The 24,909-nt window shown below is 46.2% G+C and overlaps 1 protein-coding gene across 1 annotated transcript in view; it reads right to left on the reverse strand.

Annotated features, from left to right (window-relative positions):
• Positions 1-24,909, reverse strand: part of LOC122926657 (sulfotransferase 2B1-like) — a 92,603-nt gene that overhangs the window by 18,265 nt on the left and 49,429 nt on the right. The window contains exons 3-4 of the mRNA XM_044278098.1: positions 10,645-10,853; positions 8,670-8,796 (exon numbers count right to left, since the gene is read on the reverse strand). Coding sequence (XP_044134033.1) covers positions 8,670-8,796; positions 10,645-10,853 — 336 coding nt within the window. The remainder of the gene's footprint in view (positions 1-8,669; positions 8,797-10,644; positions 10,854-24,909) is intronic.

Genomic DNA, 24,909 nt, shown 5'->3' on the forward strand with positions numbered 1-24,909 from the left:
TGGTTTAACTTTGGTCTCTGCAGCACCTGGGGACTTCACGTCAACCAACACATCGGCCTTAACTTTTTCAGCCTTTGTCTTCTCAAAGTCTCCAGTCTCTTTGACCACCTTCTCACCCTTCTCGGACATGGCACCATACACTTGCCCTGTTAATTCCTCCCCCTCTTTCTCACCGAGGCAGGAGGCACCAGGGTCTTCAGCAGACTCCTCGTCTTCTGTCATTTTCTCCAAGGCTCACCCAGGATACTGTTCTCCTTTTGGGGAGGAGTCAGGAGATACAGCCCATCGTAATAGCCCGGATCCAAAAACTGATCGTTCACCTCCTCGTACTTCTTCGCCAGCAGGCTGCTGGCTATTTGGAAGGCCTTGTAGGCAGAGGGGACGTCTTCCAGGCCTGGGCTACACGCTACCACGGGTCTGTGGTCTTCGGCATCCACATCAGCCCCATCAACTGGTTCAGCAGAAGCATCTTCCATCTTCTCTGCCACAGCCAGCACCACAGTGCCACCATCTCCAGTCCCATTTTTAACAGGATCTGGCTTCATGACGTCTTGCAGAGAACTCTCCTCTTCAGGTTTCTCACCTTCCACCTGCTGCTCGAGAGCACCCTTCGATTTCTCCAACTCATCTTTTAAGCTCATGAGATTTTCCGTCTCTGCTCTGAGTTGCTTGTTCAGCCTCTCCAATTCAGCACGCTCATCAAGCGCTTCTTCCAGGGCTCTAGCCAAGGAGAGGGCCTTGGTCTCCTTTTCCCAAGCATCAGTCTGTTTGGTCACATTTTTCACCATATCGAGCCAAGACGTATTTCACTTCAGCTAGGAGCCAGTCAAACTTCTCCTGTTTGCAGCTGTACTGTCGTGTCAGGTCATCTATAACTGCCTGGACATGGGCCTCAGACACTAGGCTGACGTCACCCGACTTAATTCCCATCTCGTCAGATATAACCGTCTGGTTGCTACTAGTAACCACCTTTGTTTCGCAGGACCTTGACATGGTAGCTTCACTCTCTGGCTTGCTATCGGTCACAGCACCTATGTCACCTATACCGCTCGTGTCATTATTAATTCTGACCTCTAGGGGCACCGATGAGCTAATCCCCACCTGGGACACTTCCTTAGTAACCAACCAACATTGTGGAGACTGCATTTCCACCTCTGGTACATGCGGTACACCTTCTAACCCCATCATATTTTCCTGTACTTTCAAACACTGAGCTGGAGCTGGGCTTTGCTCCACACTACTTATATGCATGTCTTCAAACCTTTTGATTAAGTCATATAGCGCTTCATGAAACATAGCAGATGCAGAAAATAAAGTTTCATCATCATTTACATTTTTACCACCAGAGGGCGCTTCTCCCCTGACCACAACCTGCAACGGAAAAGGTATATCACTGTCACCACATATTTCATATGACATATTTTCCTTATGCATTTCCGCACTTTTGTCACCATCACTTTTCACTTGACCAGCACCATTGTTTCCAATGGTCAATATTCTTTCCCCATGCAGGTCAAAGTGCAGCTCTCTTAGATCCTCACTTAAAGGGACAGGTACAGGTTCTGCAGGAGTTTCCTCACTATCTGCAGAAGTGTCTACCTTACCCCATAACAACGACACAATGTCCCAGCCCAACATCGCATCATATATGAACATATTTGTAACATCTGGTCCACAAAACCTAGTTCTTACTGGAGACTCCCCCTCAGTGAGAACCACCTGCACTTGCTCAGGCTCACTAACCATAGAACACTGTGGAGACGGCTTATCTGCACCTAGTACATGTGGAACACCTTCTAGCATTGCCTCACTTTCAATCAACATCCCTGCCACATATACATTTAAGCCAGCAGGGTTACCTCTTTTCCTGATCACAGCCTGCAAGGAAAAAAGGGTGCTATCATTATCACTTAATTTGCATAACTTCACATTTTCATTAGGCAATGCAGATAACTTGGCACCATTGGTTCTAGGTGTCACTTTAGTCCCTTCTGTCACCATAGTCTCACACTCAGGGAGAACCACCGGACAGTTCATGCTAACTCCATGAAAGTCCCTCACATAGTTCTCAGCCACCTGGCTGGCAGGTACCAGGATCACCTGGCTCTCTGCATCCAACAACGCCTGGACTGGACTGCCCTTCTCCACAAGGTCACACATTTGTGTGGCAGTCTCTAGTCCTGGTGTTTTTACACCCACTGGCTCGGCAGATAGCAATTGCTGCCAGCTCATACCACAGCACAGGGCTTCTGAGGTGTTAGGGCACTGGTCAGCAACATGCCCAACCTCCAGATCCCTGCTGCCTGTCACTTTAATTGCTGCATAGGAAACAACTGGAACGCTCTTACCCACAGCAGTCACGGGTTTGGCGCTCCCAACTGCAGTACGCACGTCTCCACAGCAGTCATCTTCCTTATCCAGGATGTTGGGAACCTCCAACCCTTGGTTCCTGGTCACCTGAACACACACAGGCTCCTCAGTGCAGTCGTTGCCATCGGAAACACCTTGACTCCAGTCTCCTTCCGGACAGTCACTCCAGCCACAAACTTTAGGACTCTGTACCCACTGCCAGGGAATACCGGAACGCCTGAGAGTCGCACCGCTCTCCATCTCACTTTCTTCCCGTCGGTTGCCCTTGGCAACGGCATACTTATTTTTTTCCCGCACTCCATTCTCCAGCAAGTTCAGAGCAGCCTCTCCAAGTGCAGCACTTGGCTTCCTCAACAAGGCATTTGTTTCCTGCACCAGCTGCTTCATTACTTTCTCAGTGGCCTCGGTTTTCCGCCAAACCGGTCCACTTCCCCCAGAGGACATCACCTCCATTATGCGAACTTTCCGCCACACCGGACCATCTTTCATCCAGGTCGCCATAAAAAAAAACTTCCACAGGTCAGTCTCTCTCACTGGCTTCTGGCCCTTTAAATCCTGCAAACTTTGCACCACAGAAAATGTCCAGATTAACACCAGCAGTTTTCCAGCAGCCGCTGCTCCTGCAAACTAGCAGGCTTACAGCACTTTTAATTATCAGCAAGGACACCTGCCCGCATCCGACACCAATTGTGGGGGTTTAGCTCTTCTCCGGGGGTCATTCTCACAGGTTACTTCACCAGACACGTATATAATGTCCAAACATTGCATTTATTGTGCAACACCAGCAACAACAAGATGACAAAATAATAAACACTCGCCCGTCCAGGCTCTAACTAAACACAAAGTTTCCTGACTCACCTAGGTCAGAGTTCACACCTTGTGAACTCATGCGGCTTTGTCAGCCAATGTCCCACTTGAGTCTGGCGCCTTAGACCACTCGGCCATCCTGACAAACTCCAGTTAACTGTTTCTTGTGGGGGATTTGGGCTCAGTAGTCTGCCTGACTATGGCCGTGCGACCCTCCCAGGCGTCGCTACGTCCCCCAACTCCAGGCTACCACCCAGCCTCGTGGCCCCTCAGCCTTGCCGGGCTGAGACCACACTCAGAGCCTCCAGGCCTCTGTCACAGTCTCTGTCCCAAGACAACACTTCCCCCTTGCTGACACCCTGGGAGGTGCTTTATGCCAGCCCTTATTATCTCCAGCTTGCCTCACCTGTGGTGGAATAGGGGTGTGGACCGCACTATCCACCCCTTCCTTTCCTCTAAGCTGCGTGAGACCTGTCACTGTCTCACAATATATATATATATATAACATATATATACTTTCGACTGATTGCCCAACAACGTGAGACATACACCTCTCAACACACCAGCCAATAAACAGACAACAAAAACTCAACACAGAACAAAACACATGACCGAAAACATTTATCTCATTCTACCAACCAAACCTCACCAAAAATCCTTTTTATTATCCCCGCCACCCCGTTCATTGACCACACCAGCGCTGACTAGTATTCCTACTGAAAGGGACCCTCCAGGAGAGTGTACCAGCAGGCTCACGGTGCCGAGGATACAGGTACTGCAAGTTTACTCTCTCACTACAAAACACCTATGCATGGTACAACTTCCAGTTTTTAAACAAAAAAATAGCAAGGTCTAGCACTCCTGTCCAGTTGATAGCATTCACTTTGGGTATAAATTCTCAAACAATCGTTCCGTTATGAGGCAGAACAATTATTATTATTCTCCCCCATGTAAGGGACTCCCCTTTTTTTAAATGAAAATGGGATTAGTAGTGCATATGGCAGTAAAAGGCACAGTTCCAAAGCATATCACAGTACAATCCTTTCCCAATAGCAGTGTATGTACAACAACAATGATGGAAGTTTCAGTACTCCCTCTCTAAAGATAATCTCATCAGAACCCCAGTAATATAATGAGGTTAAGCATATCTGCAGTTCCTGGACTGAGGGGTGCAGATATAAGATATGGATGACCAGTCCATCTCCAAGTGTGGTAGGGTGCTTACGCAATATTTCCTCTCATTGCAGCAAAGTTGTTCTGCCATAACAAAGCTTAATACCTTGCTGTCTGATTCTGATGCATGGCCTTATGTACTCTGGACCTCCTAATCTCCTCTTCTCTGGTAGTAGAATCGCTTCCTTGGAGTTGAAGTCTCAGAGACTGAGGTTATCTGAACTATTTTGTACCTAATAGCACTGCATTGATAGGTCAGGGTTAAAGGGCTTCTGTCACCCCACTAAAGTGATTATTTTTTTTGGGCTAGTGAAATTAGTTATATTGCGATATATGACAATATAATTGTGTTACTTACTTTGATCCAGCAGTTTCTGCAAAAAACGAAGTTTTAATATATGTAAATTCGGTCTCTACCAGCAAGTAGGGTGGCTACTTGCTGGTAGCTGCTGCAGAAATCCGCCCCCTCGTCGTGTTGATTGACAGGGCCAGCCGGGATCTCCTCCTCCGGCCAGCCCTGTCGGCATTTCAAAAATCGCGCGCCTGTGTTGATTCGGCGCAGGCGCTCTGAGATGAGGAGGCTCGTCTCCTTAGAACTCCCTCAGTGCGCCTGCGCCGATGACATCACCGAAATAGAAGACGTCATCAGCGCAGGCGCACTGAGGGAGTGCTGAGGAGACGAGCCTCCTCATCTCAGAGCGCCTGCGCCGAATCAACACAGGCGCGCGATTTTTTAAATGCCGACAGGGCTGGCCGGAGGAGGAGATCCCGGCTGGCCCTGTCAATCAACACGACGAGGGGGCGGATTTCTGCAGCAGCTACCAGCAAGTAGCCGCCCTACTTGCTGGTAGAGACCGAATTTACATATGATAAAACTTCGTTTTTTGAAGAAACTGCTGGATCAAAGTAAGTAACACAATTATATTGTCATATATCGCAATATAACTAATTTCACTAGCCCAAAAAAAAAATATCACTTTAGTGGGGTGACAGAAGCCCTTTAAAATTCTTGATGCAGTCCTTTTTAGATTGCCAGGAGATTGACCTGTCTACTTTTTTGGTTATACGGGTTTGCAAGCTAGCTGTGCTAGAGAGATGGCCTGTGTTGCTGGAGCTCCTCAGAGTTAGGTCTGAGTTTCAGAAAACCATCATCTCTGAAACTACAACTACTCAAGCAAGCTATTCCTAAACTAGAAGGTCCCCAATCTGCTACGTCGTGCATTGTTAGTCATACAGTAAGCTATTGTGCACGTTAATGGCAGAGACAGATTTTGCTGCTGTTAAAGAGAATATCACACCCTTCCACACTTTGCGATGGTTTGGCCAGCCATGTCTTAAATCTGTACCCCTCAGTCAGGAATTACAGAACCTATACCTTTTACCTAAATTTCCTGCCTAAGGTTTTGCAGAGAGACAGACTTTTGAAAGATTGCGAGGAGTGCCACAAACCCCACCATTGTTACTGTCCATACATTGCTATTGAGTAAGAACTGCACTGGGATTTGTTTGGGACTATACCTTGATACTTTTGGGTGTACTACTACTCCTATTCGCCACTTATTTATTTTCTACAACTGACCCGGTCACTGAATCCAGTTGCCTATAATGATGAAGCAGAGAGCCATCTCCGGTATCGGCTCCCTGCTCCATCATTCTTCCCCCTGCCGACTCTTTACACCTCTGGTCTGTGCGGGGGGTGGGGATGGCTGCAGTCAGCCTTGGCTCCTCCTCCTCCACAGACCAGAGCAGCTGATGTCCTGCTGGTGCTGCTGCTAAGAACAAGGTGAGTATGTGGAGTTTATTTGTTTTTACTTTCTGTGAGGGGGCACATAACTGGGCATATTACTGGTGGAACAGCTGGGCATAATTCTGTGAGGGGTCACATAACTGGGCATATTACAGGGGCACAGCTGGGCATAATTCTGTGAGGGGTCACATAACTGGGCATATTACTGGGGGCACAGCTGGGCATAATTCCGCAAGGGGGCACATAACTGGGAATACTACTGGGGTCACAACTGGGCATAATTCCGTGAGGGTGGCACATAACTGGGCATAATACTGGGAGCACAGATGGGCATAATTCCGTGAGGGGGCACATAACTGGGCATATTACTGGGGGCACAGCTGGGAATAATTCTGTGAGGGGGCACATAACTGGGCATATTATTGTAAATTGTGCATTCTGCACAGCAAGAATCCTAGGGAGCCATGGCGTGAGAGTACAAGGCAGAAATTAATTTTTGGGAGAAGTAATAGTGCCTAGGTATCTTCCAGAGAGGCAAAGCGCACACCATCAGTTCCCTAAAGGCAGCAGACTGTACTAAATGGTACAGCAGTGACTGCACCGCCAACAACTTAGCCAGGTGAGAATTAAGCTTGCACACCAGTGAACTGCGGTGCGTGTAGGGTTGTTTCCTGGCAACGCATTCTGTAATCGATGGCTGACAAGGAGGATTCTAAATTGGAGAGGATCTCTGATCCTCATGTGGAGGTCTGATTTGAGAATCTGATGAAAAATATTTATTTCTTATTTACCTGTTTTAAAACCTGGTCTTACCATCAGGTGTGTCCTATTTCTTTTTTCCAGTTGGACCGCGCTGCTCCAGAAGGCAGGAAAAACACTCCTTCCAATAATCCGTGGATATAGGGAAAGCAAAAGGCCACAGAAAACAGCAGAGTCTCCGCTCATTCGCCTCTATCAGACACCAAAGGATAGCCACAATAGTGAAATACCATCACATAAATGGAATAACAGTATGTAACCGTACGTAACGGTTTATGTGATGGCATTTCACTATTGTGGCTATCCTTTGGTGTCTGACAGAGGCAAATGAGTGGAGACTCTGCTGTTTTCTGTGGCCTTTTGCTTCCCTATATCCACGGATTATTGGAAGGAGTCTAAAGTGGTGTTTTTCCTGCCTTCTGGAGCAGCGTGGTCCAACTGGAAAAAGGATTGAGATTTCTGTGAACTGTACCCACTTCACGATTGGGACCTGCGATGCAGAAAAAGGCAACGTACCAGAGACTATTTTATTTATTTATTTATATTAGGTGCATCACAGTGGCTTCACACTAGGTGAAGTTTCTCCACACACATCATCTCCAGTCAATGCCAATGATCTGCTGAACACCAGGACTGGACCACATTAAAGGAGAAGTTTCCAGACTGGATGTTGGCTCAGGCTCCTCAGGTCACTCTACATTACTGTAGATGACCTCAAAAAGGATTCTTTACGGTAAGAGCACTGAGACTATGGAACTCTGTGCCTGAGGAGGTGGTGATGGTGAGTACAATAAAAGAATTCAAGAGGGGCCTGGACGTATTTCTGGAGTGTAATAATATTACAGATAATAGCTACTAGAGAGGGGTCGTTGTGGTTCGTAAGTGGGTAAAATTGGCTTGTACCTCAGTTTTTTTTTTTTTTGCCTTCCTCTGGATCAACTTGAAGGATGACGGGCCGAAATGGATGGACAGATGTATTTTTTCGGCCTTACATATACTATGTTACTATGTTACATACATAAGGTTTGGAGGACATGGCAGAGCAGGATAATCAGTGTCTTTCCTCCCACCGCTCCTTTGGGATTCAGGTCAAGGAACAGACAGTATCAGGCAAGTTGTAGAACCCTGAAGACTGCCACATGGCTGTGAGTGCAGGCTCTGAATGAAATGCATAGGAGAGGGAGGAGGACCATTGTTCCTTGCCCCCTCCACTCCAGGAAAAAGATGCAAGTTTTAATAGCAAGCCTGGCAGGAGGTAGAAAAATGTTTAACAAAAAATAAAAATATGTAATTTAATAATTGGCTCAATGCCCGGCATAAGATGATGTCAGGCGCATACTTAAACCTTTTAAAAGGGATGGTCCAATGGAAAATATTCTACATTTATCAAATCAGGACCTTTAATAATTGCATGTGATTAAAAATTTACTTAATAAAATCTATCTGCATAGTGTCTCCTGTTTGTTCTTTTCTTTATTTCTCTGTCCACCTCGTCGAGGTGGACACACATGCTCAGTTCCATCCTTGGAAAAATAAATAAATAGAACATGTCCTATTCTTGTCCGTTTTGCAGACAAGAATAGGTATCTCTTTCAGAATGCACACGGACGCCATATATGTTTTGAAGATCCGCAATTTGCAGACCTGAAAACGCTGCACGGTCATGTGCATGAGCCCTTACAAAGAGATTTTAAGTTACTATATGATGTCTGATTTTCATTTTTACATTAATCATGGGATTACCTCTTTAAGTACAGTCTCAACGGCAAACGGCAACTCATACCTAAAAATGTAGCAGACACCATGTACTCACCATTGCCTTGCAAAAAATCTTCAAGTAATTCTGGGAAGCTCTGGGAATCTTTATAGAGGCAGATCATTTTGTTAAAATAAAACAAAGACACTACAATGTCCTTAGGGTTCCTTATAATGTATATGATCTATTAGAATGAATTAGCAAATGTCAATACATAGCAGTTCAGCATACTGAAATGTGTGGTTATCATGTATTTTAAAACGTACCTGCCATTTCTTTAAACACTTGACATAGCAGAAGTTTAAGACTACTTTCACATACGCGTTTTGCATTCCAGTTTTGAGATCCGGCAGAGGATCTCAAAACCGGGGCAAAACGCTTCCCAATTCATTAGGGACAAAACAAAACAAACCAGATCAGGATGCATTACCTTCCGATTTGTTCAGTTTATTGACCGGACACAAAACTACTACAAACAAAAAAAAATGGATCCAACACCCATTGATTTACACGGAAAGCACCATGCCCCAGTTTTTTGACAAATCTTAGATTTTTTATTAAGCAGAAGAAATTTGTGAAACAGATCAGGGAGAATTCAGTGAGAAATTAATTAAAACAGCTCGTGTATTGGCAGCCAAACAGGAAATTTCATGCAAAAAAATCATAAAAACAAAGAATATAGCATGGGGGTACTGATGATCTGTCCAGAAACCAGTCTTAGTCCTGTCCAACAACTCTATACTTTGCTGCCTGATTGTTCCCAAGCTCCACTTAACCAAATATGATTATTCATGATTCTGTCTTGCATACGGACTTGACAGCAACAAGCACTGACAACCACACTAGGTATTGTGGGGATCCGCTCTAATAGGCAGTGGTAGCGAGTGCAGTATAGATGCAAAACAGACCGGTCTTGGTGTAAAACACAATGCTTCGTTTATTCACACGGTGCATACAAGTGAAAGACGATGCAGTTCGTAGGGAGGGTGGTCACACACAACAGCAAAATAATAGTTCAATCACAGCAAGTCCCTGAATGGGCCCCAAACCTGCTGCAGGCTACTTGATGCCTGTTTCCGTCACATAAAGCAAAGTCTATTTAAAGCCAGGAGTAATGTCACAATTTTCTCCTTGGTGAAGTAAGTCCCTGGGTCCGGTTTCTAGCCACGGAACTCGGATCCCTCCTGGCTTCAGCTGCAGGTTCCCACACACTCCTTTACAGGCCTCAGCACACAGCCCAGCTCACCTCCACTTCTCACTCTCACAGCCAGAGAACAAAGAATTTCCACATTGCGCTTCACACCCTTGCTGCTGGTCGGGTTTTAACCCTTCCCTGCAAAACCCCCCTGGACCGTTGGGAGACAGGCACCCCCCCCCCGATCATCTGCCTGCTCCCAGTAAGAGCCGGCCAGGATCCGCTGTGTTAACAGCATAACTGCTGCAAAATGCACTTTTCCGGCTCTTACTCCACCGGGGCCAGGACCCCCGGTGGCACGTACATCCCGTCTACCACCACCCTAGGTACTCTCCTACAGTATGCAAAAGTAAGCTCCAGCTCACCTGTGCCTTCTCTGTACCAGATGTGCGCGGTTGTAGTCCGAATTGTGACCTTTTGCGATCCACAAAGTAAAAACCAGCACTGTTCCTTGGCGATCCTTTATCGCTATGGCGATCCTTTATTCTTGAGTACAGCAAGCACATACAAATAATCACAGCACCAACTGTAAATGCATTCCGGACAAACTACATGTCCTTAATTACAAACACAAATTTTGTAATGATGAAGGACATGTAGTTCGTCCGAAATGTGTTTACAGTAGGAGTGTCATAATTACAGTATTTGTATGTGCTCTAGAGTAAAGGATCGTTACAGCTTTTAAGAATGGTACTGTTTTTTACTTTGTCAACCACACAAGATAACTACAAAGTTGTAAGTTTTACAAAAAGTGATTTCAGTGTTAGTGTCATAAGTGCTAAAATCTTTCACTTAAAAACTACATTTTTATATTTCATGTTAACTAATTTTACATACCTTAGCTTTGGATGTGAAGTAAGATTTAGCAAAAATATGGAATGGCAAGTGAGAAGTAAGCACCCTTGGAGAAACGACATCCTTAATCTGTGACTGCCCTTCTATTGTTTCATACCATGGAGATCTGAGCCAGATAGGAATAGATTTGCTCCAGGTAGGGTCTCCATTGGTCCTCAGTAAACTTAATATCTCTATCATCCAGTTTGTGCCTGTAAAAACAAAATTATTTGATAATATATGGTGTAGTTGGTATCACAAACTTTTTTTTTTTTTTTCTTTTTTACTGTTCATTGGGTGCAATTTATCTTGAACCAAATATGAAGCCAAGAGTAAAGGTAAAGAAGGATTGAAAGAGTGTATTGCCCAGTTGGTACCCCACTTAACCACTTCAGCCCCGCTAGGTGAAACCCCCTTCATGACCAGAGCACTTTTTACACTTTGGCACTACACTCCTTTCACCGTTTATCGCTCGGTCATGCAACTTACCACCCAAATGAATTTTACCTCCTTTTCTTCTCACTAATGGAGCTTTCATTTGGTGGTATTCTATTGCTGCTGACATTTTTACTTTTTTTGTTATTAATCAAAATGTAACGATTTTTTTGCAAAAAAATGACATTTTTCACTTTCAGCTGTAAAATTTTGCAAAAAAAACGACATCCATATATAAATTTTTCGCCAAATTTATTGTTCTACATGTCTTTGATAAAAAAAAAATGTTTGGGCAAAAAAAAAATGGTTTGGGTAAAAGTTATAGCATTTACAAACTATGGTACAAAAATGTAAATTTCCGCTTTTTGAAACAGCTCTGACTTTCTGAGCACCTGTCATGATTCCTGAGGTTCTACAATGCCCAAACAGTAGAAAACCCCCACAAATGACCCCATTTCGGAAAGTAGACACCCTAAGGTATTCGCTGATGGGCATAGTGAGTTCATAGAACTTTTTATTTTTTGTCACAAGTTAGCGGAAAATGATGATGATTTTATATATTTTTTTTTTCTTACAAAGTCTCATATTCCACTAACTTGCGACAAAAAATAAAAAATTCTAGGAACTCGCCATGCCCCTCACGGAATACCTTGGGGTGTCTTCTTTCCAAAATGGGGTCACTTGTGGCGCAGTTATACTGCCCTGGCAATTTAGGGGCCCAAATGTGTGAGAAGAACTTTGCAATCAAAATGTGTAAAAAATGACCGGTGAAATCCAAAAGGTGCACTTTGGAATATGTGCCCCTTTGCCCACCTTGGCAGCAAAAAAGTGTCACACATCTGGTATTGCCGTACTCAGGAGAAGTTGGGGAATGTGTTTTGGGGTGCCATTTTACATATAACCATGCTGGGTGAGAGAAATATCTTGGCAAAAGACAACTTTTCCTATTTTTTTATACAAAGTTGGCATTTGACCAAGATATTTCTCTCACCCAGCATGGGTATATGTAAAATGACACCCCAAAACACATTCCCCAACTTCTCCTGAGTACGGCGATACCAGATGTGTGACACTTTTTTGCAGCCTAGATGCGCAAAGGGGCCCAAATTCCTTTTAGGAGGGCATTTTTAGACATTTGGATCCCAGACTTCTTCTCACACTTTCGGGCCCCTAAAAAGCCAGGGCAGTATAAATACCCCACATGTGACCCCACTTTGGAAAGAAGACACCCCAAGGTATTCAATGAGGGGCCTGGCGAGTTCCTATAAATTTTTTATTTTTTGCATAAGTTAGCGGAAATAGATTTTTTTTGTTTTTTTTCTCACAAAGTCTCAATTTCCGCTAACTTAGGACAAAAATTTCAATCTTTCATGGACTCAATATGCCCCTCAGCGAATACCTTGGGGTGTCTTCTTTCCGAAATGGGGTCACATGTGGGGTATTTATACTGCCCTGGCTTTTTAGGGGCCCTAAAGCGTGAGAAGAAGTCTGGAATATAAATGTCTAAAAATGTTTACGCATTTGGATTCCGTGAGGGGTATGGTGAGTTCATGGGAGATTTTATTTTTTGACACAAGTTAGTAGAATATGAGACTTAGTAAGAAAAAACAAAAACAAAAAAAAAATTCCGCTAACTTGTGCCAAAAAAATGTCTGAATGGAGCCTTACAGGGGGGGGTGATCAATGACAGGGGGGGTGATCAATGACAGGGGGGTGATCAATGACAGGGGGGTAATCACCCATATAGACTCCCGGATCACCCCCCTGTCATTGATCACCCCCCTGGTAAGGCTCCATTCAGACGTCCGTATAATTTTTACGGATCCATGGATCGGATCCGCAAAACACATGCGGACGTCTGAATGGAGCCTTACTGGGGGGTTATCAATGACAGGGGGTGATCAGGGTGATCACCCCCCTGTCACTGATCACCCCCCCTGTAAGGCTCCATTCAGACATCCGCATGATTTTTTACGGATCCATGGATACATGGATCGGATCCACAAAACACATGCGGACGTCTGAATGGAGCCTTACAGGGGGGTTATCAATGACAGGGGGTGATCAGGGTGATCACCCCCCTGTCACTGATCACCCCCCCTGTAAGGCTCCATTCAGACATCCGCATGATTTTTTACGGATCCATGGATACATGGATCGGATCCACAAAACACATGCAGACGTCTGAATGGAGCCTTACAGGGGGGTTATCAATGACAGGGGGTGATCAGGGTGATCACCCCCCTGTCACTGATCACCCCCCCTGTAAGGCTCCATTCAGACATCCGCATGATTTTTTACGGATCCATGGATACATGGATCGGATCCACAAAACACATGCGGACGTCTGAATGGAGCCTTACAGGGGGGTTATCAATGACAGGGGGTGATCAGGGTGATCACCCCCCTGTCACTGATCACCCCCCCCTGTAAGGCTCCATTCAGACATCCGCATGATTTTTTACGGATCCATGGATACATGGATCGGATCCACAAAACACATGCGGACGTCTGAATGGAGCCTTACAGGGGGGTTATCAATGACAGGGGGTGATCAGGGTGATCAGGGTGATCACCCCCCTGTCACTGATCACCCCCCTGTAAGGCTCCATTCAGACATCCGCATGATTTTTTACGGATCCATGGATACATGGATCGGATCCACAAAACACATGCGGACGTCTGAATGGAGCCTTACAGGGGGGTTATCAATGACAGGGGGGGATCAGGGTGATCACCCCCCTGTCACTGATCACCCCCCCTGTAAGGCTCCATTCAGACATCCGCATGATTTTTACGGATCCATGGATACATGGATCGGATCCACAAAACACATGTGGGCGTCTGAATGGAGCCTTACAGGGGGGTGATCAATGACAGGGGGGTGATCAGGGAGTGTATATGGGTGATCACCCGCCTGTCATTGATCACCCCCTGTAAGGCTCCATTCAGACGTCCGCATGTGTTTTGCGGATCCGATCCATGTATCCATGGATCCGTAAAAATCATGCGGACGTCTGAATGGAGCCTTACAGGGGGGTGATCAATGACAGGGGGGTGATAAATGACAGGGGGTGATCAGGGAGTGTATATGGGTGATCACCCCCCTGTAAGGCTCCATTCAGACGTCCGCATGTGTTTTGCGGATCCGATCCATGTATCCATGGATCCGTAAAAATCATGCGGACGTCTGAATGGAGCCTTACAGGGGGGTGATCAATGACAGGGGGGTGATCAATGACAGGGGGTGATCAGGGAGTGTATATGGGTGATCACCCGCCTGTCATTGATCACCCCCCTGTAAGGCTCCATTTAGACGTCCGTATGCGTTTTGCGGATCCAATCCATGTATCCGTGGATCCGTAAAAATCATACGGACGTCTGAACGGAGCCTGACAGAGGGGGTGATCAATGACAGGGCGGTGATCAATGACAGGGGGGTGATCAGGGAGTTTATATGGGGTGATCATGGGTGATCAGGGGTTTATAAGGGGTTAATAAGTGACGGGGGGGGGGGGTGTAGTGTAGTGTAGTGTAGTGTGGTGTTTGGTGCGACTGTACTGACCTACCTGAGTCCTCTGGTGGTCGATCCTAACAAAAGGGACCACCAGAGGACCAGGTAGGAGGTATATTAGACGCTGTTATGAAAACAGCGTCTAATACACCTGTTAGGGGTTAAAAAATTCGGATCTCCAGCCTGCCAGCGAACGATCGCCGCTGGCATGCTGGAGATCCACTCGCTTACCTTCCGTTCCTGTGAGCGCGCGCGCCTGTGTGCGCGCTTTCACAGGAAATCTCGCGTCTCGCGAGATGACGCGTATATGCGTGACTGTGCGCCAGCCTGCCACCTCCGGAACGCGAATCTGCGTTAGGCGGTCCGGAGGTGGTTAATTAGCTAGAATCATGTCAACCTCTCAAATTCTCTGCTCTGTAGTAGTGTTGATCAAGCATGCTCGGCCGAACACCAGTTTGGCTCAAGCATCGTGATGCTCAGCACATCGTGGTGTTCGGCCGTATACCCTGTGTGCTCGAGCTCTATGCTCAAGTCTCCTTCCCGCACATTTGTTGGCTGCTACGCATCTAATAAACGCGCAGGTAAGTACTGCCACTCACTGTAATGTTGTAGCCATGTTGGTTACTGGCATTACAGTGTTTGGCTGGCCGGAACGCGTCATCGGGTGCTATAAAGCACACGATGACACATGGTTCGGCCAGTCTTAGTCAGGCAGAGATGTGCTGTAGAAAGGACAGATAGTGTAGGGAATTGAATTACATTTTTTGGGTTAGGCAGGGTTGGTGTTAGAGACCCAAAAGTCCTTTTAAGCACTATTGTTGTGTCTGGCAGCAATATATATTATTAGCTCAACCTGCGGTAAATAGCGTGCAATTGTTTGGCCGCTGCATTATCTGCGCTACATCTCCTGTGTAACAGGTGCGCAGCCTAAAAACATCTGTGACATCCAGTGTACTTTTTCTGTAGACGGTGTCTGCTGAAGACAGTGACATTACCTGCGCTACATCTTCTGTATAACGTATGCGCATCCTAAAAATATCTGTGACATCCAGTGTACTTTTTCCATAGACGCTGCGGACAGCGACTATATGTGCGCTACATCTCCTGTTTAATGTGTGCACATACTAAAAATACAAACCGGATTCCAAAAAAGTTGGGACACTAAACAAATTGTGAATAAAAACTGAATGCAATGATGTGGAGATGGCAAATGTCAATATTTTATTTGTAATAGAACGTAGATGACAGATCAAACGTTTAATCCGAGTAAGTGTATCATTTTAAAGGAAAAATACGTTGATTCAAATTTTCACAGTGTCAACAAATCCCCAAAAAGTTGGGACAAGTAGCAATAAGAGGCTGGAAAAAGTACATTTGAGCATAACGAAGAGCTGGAAGACCAATTAACACTAATTAGGTCAGTTGGCAACATGATTGGGTATAAAAAGAGCTTCTCAGAGTGGCAGTGTCTCTCAGAAGCCAAGATGGGTAGAGGATCACCAATTCCTACAATGTTGCGCAGAAAGATAGTGGAGCAATATCAGAAAGGTGTTACCCAGCGAAAAATTGCAAAGACTTTGCATCTATCATCATTAACTGTGCATAACATCATCCGAAGATTCAGAGAATCTGGAACAATCTCTGTGCGTAAGGGTCAAAGCCATAAAACCATACTGGATGCCCGTGATCTCCGGGCCCTTAAACGACACTGCACCACAAACAGGAATGCTACTGTAAAGGAAATCACAGAATGGCCTCAGGAATACTTCCAGAAACCATTGTCAGTGAACACAATCCACCGTGCCATCCGCCGTTGCCAGCTGAAACTCTACAGTGCAAAGAAGAAGCCATCTCTAAGCAAGATCTACAAGCTCAGGCATTTTCACTGGGCCAGGGATCATTTAAAATGTAGTGTGGCAAAATGGAAGACTGTTCTGTGGTCAGACGAGTCACGATTCAAAGTTCTTTTTGGAAATCTGGGACGCAATGTTATCCGGACCAAAGAGGACAAGGACAACCCAAGTTGTTATCAACGCTCAGTTCAGAAGCCTGCATCTCTGATGGTATGGGGTTGCATGAGTGCGTGTGGCATGGGCAGCTTGCATGTCTGGGAAGGCACCATCAATGCAGAAAAATATATTCAGGTTCTAGAACAACATATGCTCCCATCCAAACGTCATCTCTTTCAGGGAAGACCCTGCATTTTTCAACAAGATAATGCCAGACCACATTCTGCATCAATCACAACATCATGGCTGCGTAGGAGAAGGATCCGGGTACTGAAATGGCCAGTCTGCAGTCCAGATCTTTTACCTATAGAGAACATTTGGCGCATCATACAGAGGAAAGTGCAACAAAGAAGGCCCAAGACGATTGAACAGTTAGAGGCCTGTATTAGACAAGAATGGGAGAGCATTCCTATTTCTAAACATGAGAAACTGGTCTCCTCGGTCCCCAGACGTCTGTTGAGTGTTGTAAGAAGAAGGGGAGATGCCACACAGTGGTGAAAATGGCCTTGTCCCAACTTTGTGGGGATTTGTTGACACCTATGAAATTCTGATTCAACATATTTTTCCCTTAAAATGGTACATTTTCTCAGTTTAAACTTTTGTTCCGTGATTTATGTTCTATTCTGAATAAAATATTAGAAGTTGGCACCTCCACATCATTGCATTCAATTTTATTCACGATTTGTATAGTGTACCAACTTTTTGGAATCCGGTTTGTATTTGTGACATCCAGTGTACTTTTTCCGTAGACGGTGTCCGCTGCGGACAATTAAATTACCTGCGCTACATCTCCTGTTTAACGTTTGCGCATCCCAAATAGCTGTGACATTCCCTGTCATTTTTTATTAGCCGCTGGTGACAGCAACGACATTGCCTGCGCTACATCTCCTGTATATTGCTTGCGCATCATAAATATCAGTGATATTCTCTGTAATTTTTATTAGCCGCTGGTGACAGCAGCGACATTACCTGCGCTACATCTCCTGTATAACGTTTGCGCATCCCAAATAGCTGTGACATTCCCTGTAATTTTTTTGTAGTGTTGATCGCGAATATTCTAATCGCGAATTTTTAGCACAAATATTGGCACTTCCAGAATTTGCAAATATCTAGAATATAGTGCTATATTATTATTATTATTTATCATTAAAGCGCAATTCATTCCATAGCGTTGTACATATGATAAGCGATATACATATGTAACATCCCAGAGTTATGTTACAAAAACTCTTTTACCCCACTACACCGTTGACACTTTTGCCATTACCACACAGAGACATTACACCACTCTTGCATTCCTGGCCTGGTACGTGAGTTACAACACCTTAAAGGGCCCTGTGTTAGTACCCTGCGCACGCTGCAATTGGCGTCACGAACAAAACCATAGACTATTATACCCATATCCTGCCCCACTGCATAATTGGCGACTGTGTAACTGCACCCACGGTCCGGCTCATGGCAATTAAAGTGGCGTCACTGGAACAGGATTCAAATTTAATTGTGTGCCATAACAGGATCGGATTGAATTGTGTGCCTATCCCTGCCAACCGGATCCAACTGTGTGCCAGCAGAACCAGATCCAACTGAGTGCCTCAACAGAATTAAATTGCATGTTTTACAGTACTGCAAGAACTGAGAGTTGTGCCAAAACCCTGAAAATGGACTTTATTACTTTTATTGCGGGACCAGAAAACACTGCATTGTGAGCGTCAGCACTACAAGGGTTAATCAGCCATTTTTCCCTCATGGCTCAGTGTCTTCATGGCTCTCAAGAGCGCGAGAATTATGACTACGCCCCCCTAGAAGCAGGAACTCTCAATCCTGCCTACCAAGAACTTTGCAATGCGAGCCAAGGGAGTGCAGACTCCTCCCTCTGGGCTCCACCCTCATTTCCTGCACTGATTGTGACAGAGGAGCCAAGGAAGATGGCGCAGCCCCCAAAGCCAAAGTAGGACCAGATGGCGGACCCCGGAAGCTGTGAGTTCCTTAACTGGTGGCGAGAGGGCCGTCGCTGCTCAAACAAAGATGGCCACCGTTCCTGAACCCGCTCCACGGATGAAGACGTCCTATCTCCAGTCCGGACCCCGGAGGCTGTGGATCCCTCTGCGATGGCAGAACGCACAGACGAGACGTCCCCCAAGATGGCCGCCAGCGTCAAGCCTGCTCCTGCGGATACCACCGCCAGCCAAGCTGCCCAGGCCCCGAACATACCTGCATCACCAATGGCATCTGCAGCTTCGGAGACGGCCCTGATGATGTCACCTATCACGAAGGTCCACGCTCACCACCAGGAGGCATCGGAACTGGCCACCTGGCCGCAACATCAGGTAGGAGCAGTCGCACTCTTTGAGGCCTAGGCCCGGTCCGAAGCTGCCCCTGCACCGCTCCCTGTGGGTCCCGATACCCCTGATAGGCCAAAGCCTGCTCCACCATGCACACATACTGGTGCGGCGGAGGCGGCCGGAACTTCCACTCCGCCGCCCAGAACCAACACCTCCAGAGCAGGACGCCTCAATCCTGAGGTCCCCATAGTGATCCCTGAAATCCCTGCGGCTCCAGCGTTACAGGTGGGGCAAATAAATAACTCTGTCCTGACTTTCAATCCCAGAGTGCAACCCTACGTACTGCCCTGCAAGCTGTCCCATGCACCCTCAGTTTGCCTACCAGAGCCCCTTCAGCTGGAGGTTTTGTCCACCTCTGCACCGGCTAGGGATCCCGGCTTTCAGCATGTCACAGCTGCATTCAACAGGCTTACTGCTCAGCCAATTCCAAAAGACACCACAAGAGGGCAGTCCGTATACAGTCAAGTATTCAATGTGAACCTAATGCACTTATTGTGATGATTGCACTTAACCAGAAATGTAGCAACTTACTTTAGTATGACTTACTTTTCAGCTCTTGTTCTCTCACTCCTCTATACGGACTGCCTTTATGCAGATGCTTAATACTAATGGCCTACATCTGGAGTCATATATCCCGGGTACCCAGGGTAGGACCAAGTGGTGAGTCCTGGCAGGTCGAGTAACTACACGGGTAACCCCGCTGCTTGGGGAATGGTTAGAAGTCATAGACCCCTCCTTCATGCTTGTTCTATGTTCAGGATTGCTCCCATCCTGAAGTGTTTCTTCCAGGAGTTTAATGGGATTATACTACCCTCCTCCTGTGACATTGCCAGAAGTGCATGGAGATGCTAAATTCCTCCACTTCTGAGCCTTTGCCTAAGGTATGGTACCTCAAGCCTTAGAACTACATTTAGCTACCCATAGTCACCATAGTGATCATGCTATAAGCCACCCTTTCATTTGCGGGCATTCCCTTACATAATGGCGGGATTACAGAGTAAAGACACCCCCATGCTTTCTTTGGTGTTTACAGAGCTCATAACACTACAAAGTCAGTCAGTAATGTTTGCTTAGTGCAGTATTTGGTTCACTGGTTATACTGAGAGAGAGAAAATGTTACTTAGGACACCGTACTCATGCGGGCAGGAACCTTGGGATAGCCGTTATATGTTTTGTCTATGTATGTCTTATGTGTATTACATGCAGCACTTTGTATTAATTGGGTACCCCAGGGCTGGTTCTTCTCCCGCCTAAGCATAAGCTGAGGGTGGCTTAACTCGAAGTAAGGGGGAATGTAACATTCCAGAGTTATGTTACAAAAACTCTTTTACCCCGCTACAATCTCTTAAGTGTATTCACACTGTGTGTCATCTTGTGTAATTTCATGTAATTTCCTCACAGATGTGCATTCTAATCCTTGTTAAATATATATTGCTGTAATTCTCTATGTTCACCAGCAGGTGGCAGCAATGTGTTCTGGCAAGGACTTAGTGTCTGTTTAGTGTCATATATGCTGTGAAGATACGAGATGTGCAGCACCTGAAACTACGGATACTGGAAGCCTGTGCTAGCATTTCTCCTGCGGTGTTGCTATCAGTGTGTGAAGAGTGGGAGAAGAGGGTTGCATTGACAATCCAACGCAATGGGCAGCACATTGAACACATTTTATAAGTGGTCAGAAACTTGTAAATAACCATTGTTTTTCTTGTGAAATTCCCAATAAGTTTGATGTGTCACATGACCCTCTTCCTATTGAAAAAACAAAAGTTGGATTCAAAATGTCCAACTTCAAAATGGCCACCATGGTCACCACCCATCTTGAAAAGTTTCCCCCCTCACATATACTAATGTGCCACAAAAAGGAAGTTATTATCACCAACCATTCCCATTTTATTAAGGTGTATCCATATAAATGGCCCACCCTGTATATTCCTGCCACACATTGCCAATACCTGCTGGGACACAAGTCTAATGCTGTATCTCGCATGGATGAAAGCTGCATTTAGTAAAGACAAGTTTGAACTTTACTAAATGTCTGGATCTCAATTACTGCTACCAAATCCCTCAATTACTCCTACTAGCACAACACTCAATTTATTGCAAGTGAGCCAGGATCCAGGAGTCCAGCCGTACCAAGGTAGGAGACACCGTTGACACTTTTGCCATTACCACACAGAGACATTACACCACTCTTGCATTCCTAGACTGGTACGTGAGTTACAACACCTTAAAGGGCCCTGTGTTAGTACCCTGCGCACGCTGCAATTGGCATCACGACCAAACCATAGACTATTATACCCATATCCTGACCCACTGTATAATTGGCGCCCGTGTGACGGCACCTACGGTCTGGCTCATTGCACATACATAAAACAGACAATTGCTCTAAGCATAAACAAGATGAGTTACAAAATGGTACAGAAGGAGAGAGGACCCTGCCCGTGAGGACTTACAATCTATATAGTATGGGAGAAGGACACAGTAGGTGAGGGGGAAGTTGGTCATGGCAGTATAGAGGCAGCAGGGTCACTGGTTGTAGGCTTGTCTGAAGAGGTGGGTTTTCAGGTTTCTTTTGAAGGATTCCATTGTAGGTGAGAGTCTGATATGTCGGGGTAGCGAGTTCCAGAGTGTGGGGGATGCACAGAGGCGATTGTGGAAAGAGGTGATAAGAAGAGAGGAGAGAAGGAGGTCTTGTGAGGATCGTAGATCGCGTATGGGAATGTTTATCGGGAAAGTAGCTCAGAGATGTAGGGAGGGGACAGGTTGCGGACGGCCTTGTATTTATTTGTTAGTATTTTGAACTGAATTTGCTGGGCAATGGGGAGTGAGTGAAGGGATTGGCAGAGGGGAGAGGCAGAGGAGTAACAGGGTGAGAGGTATATTAGTCGGGCAGCAGAGTTGAGGATAGATTGGAGGGGTGCGAGAATGCTAGATGGAAGGCCACAGAGGAGAGTGTTGCAGTAGTCTACGGAATGAGACGAGGAGGTGGTGTGAGAGTGGAAGACGCTAAACGTCCGGTCTGTGAGGTATGATGTAATCCAGGAGAGGGCCAGGTCAATGTGCCAAGAGATGAGAGAGTTTGCAACAGAAGGGAGTGGTCGACAGTGTCAAAGGCAGAGGACAGGGCAAGGAGAAGGAGGACAGAGTAATGTTTTTTGGTTCTGGCTGTTAGTAGGTCATTGGTGACTTTGGTAAGGGCACTCTCAGTCGAGTGGTGGGGTCGGTAGCCAGATTGTAGCCGGTCAAAGGGAGCAGGAGGAGAGGTGAGAGGACAGTTCCGAATGGACATGTTGTTCAAGTAGCTTTGAGGCATACAGAAGAAGTAATATGGGGCGATAACTGGACAAACAAGATGGGTCAAGTAAAGGCTTTTTGAGGATAGGTGTAATAGTAGCATGTTTAAAAGCAGAGGGGAAGACACAGAGGTTAGTGATAGGTTGAAGATATGAGTTAGGGCTGGGATAAACACTGTGGTGAGGTTAGGGATGAGGTGGGATGGGATTGGGTCAAGTGCACAGGTGGTGAGATGCGATCTGGAGAGTAGAGTGGAGAGTTTTTCTTCTATAATTGTGGAGAAGTGGGTTTTGGGAGAAGAGAACCGAGCAGTTGTGTAGAGGGTCTGTGGGGACTGAGTACTGAAGCTTTCTCTGATGTTCACTATCTTTTGTTTGAAGTATGTAGCAAAGTCCTCAGCTGAGATGAGAGGATAGGGTGGGGGCGCTGGGGGGACAAAGAAGGGAGTTAAAAGTGTTAAAAAGTTGTTTAGGGCCTGTTTTGCATCAGCGAGTGAGGATTTGAATATGAGGAGGGATTGCTTGCATGTGGTGAACTGATCTTTAGAATGGGATTTCTTCCATCGCCACTCAGCAGCCCTGGAAGCTTGTCTTAGTTTTTTGGTCAGTTTGGTGTGCCAGGGTTGTCTGTTGATTTTTCGGGTTTTGTGTGTGAGGTGGGCAACAGTGTCCACAGCTGTACTTATTGTGGTGTTATATAGGGTGGTGGCGGCATTTGGGTCTTGGAGAGAACAGATGGTAGAGAGTGGGAGAAGAGAGTCAGAAAGCAAGCAAAAGTCAAGATTTTTAAGGTTCCTGCAGGGGTGTGCTAGTGTGTGGACTGGGGGAGCAGCAGACCAATGAAGAGAAGGTGAGTAGGTTGTGGTCGGATAGGGGGAGAGGCAAATTAGAAAGGTTAGATAGGGAGCAGAGGCGGGTAAAGGTAAGATCCAGAGTGTGACCATCTCTGTGGGTGGGAGCTTAAGAGCTTAAGACCACTGTGAGAGGCCGAAGGAGGAAGAGAATGATAGGAGTTTAGAGGCGGCTGAGTGGTAGATGTCAATAGGGATGTTGAAGTCACCCATGATGATAGTGGGAATTTCAGCAGAAAGAAAGTGTAGTAGCCAGGTGTTAAAGTGGTCAAGAAAGATGGTGGCTGGGCCTGGGGGGCAGAAAATGACAGCTAATTGAAGGTTAGAGGGAGAGTAGATGCGAACAGAGTGTACTTCAAATGAGGTGAGAGCGTAATGGAGGGTGGCAGTGGAGTTGGGCTGTAGGAGCAGGTGTCTGATAGGAGAAGACCAACTCCTCCACCATGTTTGCAGCCCCGGTGGGGGGGGGGGTGAGTGAAATGAAATCCACTATATGAGAGTGCAGCAGGGGAGGAGGTGTCAGAGGGTGTCAGCCATGTTTCTGTCAGACCCAGAAAGGAAAGTTTTTGAGAGATGAAAAGATCATGAATGTAGGACAGTTTTCTACAGACAGAACATGCATTCCATAATGCTCCTGCAAGAGGAACCAAAAGAGCAGGGGTCAGAGGAATGGTTATTAGGTTTAAGGGGTTGCCGAAATTTGTAGAAGGAAATTTGCACTGGGACATGGAGGTGATAGTGGGGATTTGCTGAGGGGTCTGAAATTGGAGAGATATCACCAGCAGTAAGGAGAAGCAGAGAAACTGTTAATAGATGAGAATAAGAGAGGGCATGAGGTATCTGTGTGTGTTTGGGAAGGAAGTGTTTTACGTTGCCAAACAGATTTGTGCAAGCGGTCAGATGAGAAGGTAAGATGGAGGAAGAGATGAATAGTTCCTTGCTGGGTGAATGGATGTGGGGGTATTTCAGGAGGCTGTGCAAAAGTGAGAAGAGTAAGATGAAAAAGTGAAACATTGTTTGCAGTAACTATGTCTGTAATTACCTGAGGTCCCCTTCTAGTCCAATTCTGGTATAATTCGGCATGTGCACTAAAAGAGTTGCACTTGAAAGAGGAGGAGGTGGTGGACGATGAAATCACTTACACAACCTGGGAAGGTGGCAAGCCAAGCGAGGACAGCAGTACAGAGAGGGAGGGATCCGCAGCACCGCAACAGGCTGGAAGAGGCAGTGGGGTGGCAAAAGGGAGAAGGCAGGCCACACCAAACAGACCTGCAATTTCCCTTGCCAAGGGGTAGGTGTTCCACAGTATGGCGCTTTTTGAGAAAAGTGCGGACAATAAAAGAATTGTAATTTGCAACCTGTGCTGTACAAAAATGAGCAGGGGCATGAACACTAGCAACCTCACCACCACCACAAGCATGATCCGCCACATGGCATCAAAGCACCCTTATAGGTGGGCCGAATGCCTGGGTCCACAATCAGTGTCTGCGGGTCATATCACTGCCTCCTCTTTCCCCTGCCAATCCCCTGTCCAAGACGCAGGCCCGGATTCCTCCCACCCTGCACCTAGACCTTCGCAAGCACCATCAGCTGGCACATCCACTTCTGTGTCCCAGCACAGCATACAAATGTCCATACTGTAGGCTCTTGAACGAAGCGCAAATACCCAGCCACCCACCCACAGGCCATAGCACTAAATGCGCACTTTTCCACATTGCTGGCCCTGGAAATGTTGCCATTTAGGCTTGTGGACACTGAGGCTTTTCACAGCCTGATGGCGGCGGCGGTCCCTAGTTACTCAGTCCCTAGCCGCCACTATTTTTC

Source organism: Bufo gargarizans, chromosome 2 (genome assembly GCF_014858855.1).
Source record: "Bufo gargarizans isolate SCDJY-AF-19 chromosome 2, ASM1485885v1, whole genome shotgun sequence".
In the NCBI taxonomy this organism is placed as follows: Eukaryota; Metazoa; Chordata; class Amphibia; order Anura; family Bufonidae; genus Bufo; species Bufo gargarizans.